This window comes from Pundamilia nyererei, unplaced genomic scaffold (assembly GCF_000239375.1).
Source record: "Pundamilia nyererei isolate P.nyererei 1_Seehausen unplaced genomic scaffold, PunNye1.0 scaffold00157, whole genome shotgun sequence".
Classification (NCBI taxonomy): Eukaryota; Metazoa; Chordata; class Actinopteri; order Cichliformes; family Cichlidae; genus Pundamilia; species Pundamilia nyererei.
Window position 1 is genome coordinate 201,743 of NW_005187558.1, and position 1,274 is coordinate 203,016.

Genomic DNA, 1,274 nt, shown 5'->3' on the forward strand with positions numbered 1-1,274 from the left:
TATGACAGATATGTGGCTATTTGTAAACCTCTTGAATATCCAACTATCATGAACAAAACCACTGTGATCATTTTCCTGGTCGTATCTTGGCTTATACCTGCTGTTCATATTGCAATCCAAGCAATAGCGAGTGCTGAAGCAACATTGTGTAGCTTTAATTTAAAGGGAATATTTTGTAACAATGCAGTTTACACTCTTCACTGTCAAAGATCAAGATTAATTACCGTCTTTGGTGTGGTTGCATTACTAGATCTTGTAATACTTCCTATGATCTTCATAGTTTTCACATACACAACAATATTTATTGTTTCTTATCAAAGTTGTAAAGAAATTAGGAAGAAAGCTGCAGAGACCTGTTTACCCCATCTGTTAGTTTTAATCAGTATTTCCTGTTTAAGTATCTATGATGTAGGCATAGCTCGAGTGGAATCAGATTTTCCAAAAGTTGCTCGATTACTAATGACATTACAATTATTGCTCTATCATCCATTGTTTAATCCATTCATTTATGGGCTCAAAATGAAGGAAATTTCTAAACAGTTAAAAAGATTATTTTGTCATGCCACAATCATTACGTGTATTAATGCTAATGTGCCTTAATTGTTATGTATTCAGTTTGCTGAAGTTACTCAAAACGTTTTTCATTCAACATAATCAAAAAGTAAAACATAAAAATGTCATTTTTACTCATTTAATTATTCATAAATTATTGCTATTCTTTTTCGCAGGTATAGTTCATATTGATAATAGGACAAACTTCCTCAACAAGTTTTTCTTTAGTTTCTTATAATTACAAGTCTAACAGAGTAATCAATCTTTTTAAAGAAAACATATTTAAGCAAAATAAATGACATTAGTTTTAATTCATTTCACACATTTATTTTTTTAAGTTGTATGTTGCAGTGCTCCGTACAATGCTCATCTAACCAGGATGTAATATCGACAGTTTCAGAGCTACAGAGTTTTGGTTACAACCTAGGTGCTTTGGAGAAGCCATTAATGAAAAATGTATGCAGTTGTTTTAACATAAACATATTCATTCTGCCATAGGTAAAATGATAGGTAATTAAATCAATTTTCAAATTAATGTCTTTAAACTTTTATATTTCTTCATTTTTACATTATTGCTAATTCTTATTTACGATATGCTAGTGGAACATGGGTGGGTTCAGAATCTTCCCCATAATATCAAATATGGTATCAAGAATTTCACTGGTTAATATGTATCGAGTTTGAAATTGTAGTATTATAACAACCCAATTAGTCATCATAGC

General features: G+C 30.4%; 1 protein-coding gene across 1 annotated transcript; it reads left to right on the forward strand.

The window, feature by feature from the left end:
- LOC102216169 (olfactory receptor 1-like) lies at positions 1 to 600 on the forward strand (the record flags this gene model as incomplete). The annotated part of the gene is made up of 1 exon (XM_005745317.1): positions 1 to 600. A coding segment is annotated over one exon (600 nt), but the record flags the coding sequence as incomplete, so codon positions are not given.
- Between the last annotated feature and the right edge of the window lie 674 nt (positions 601 to 1,274).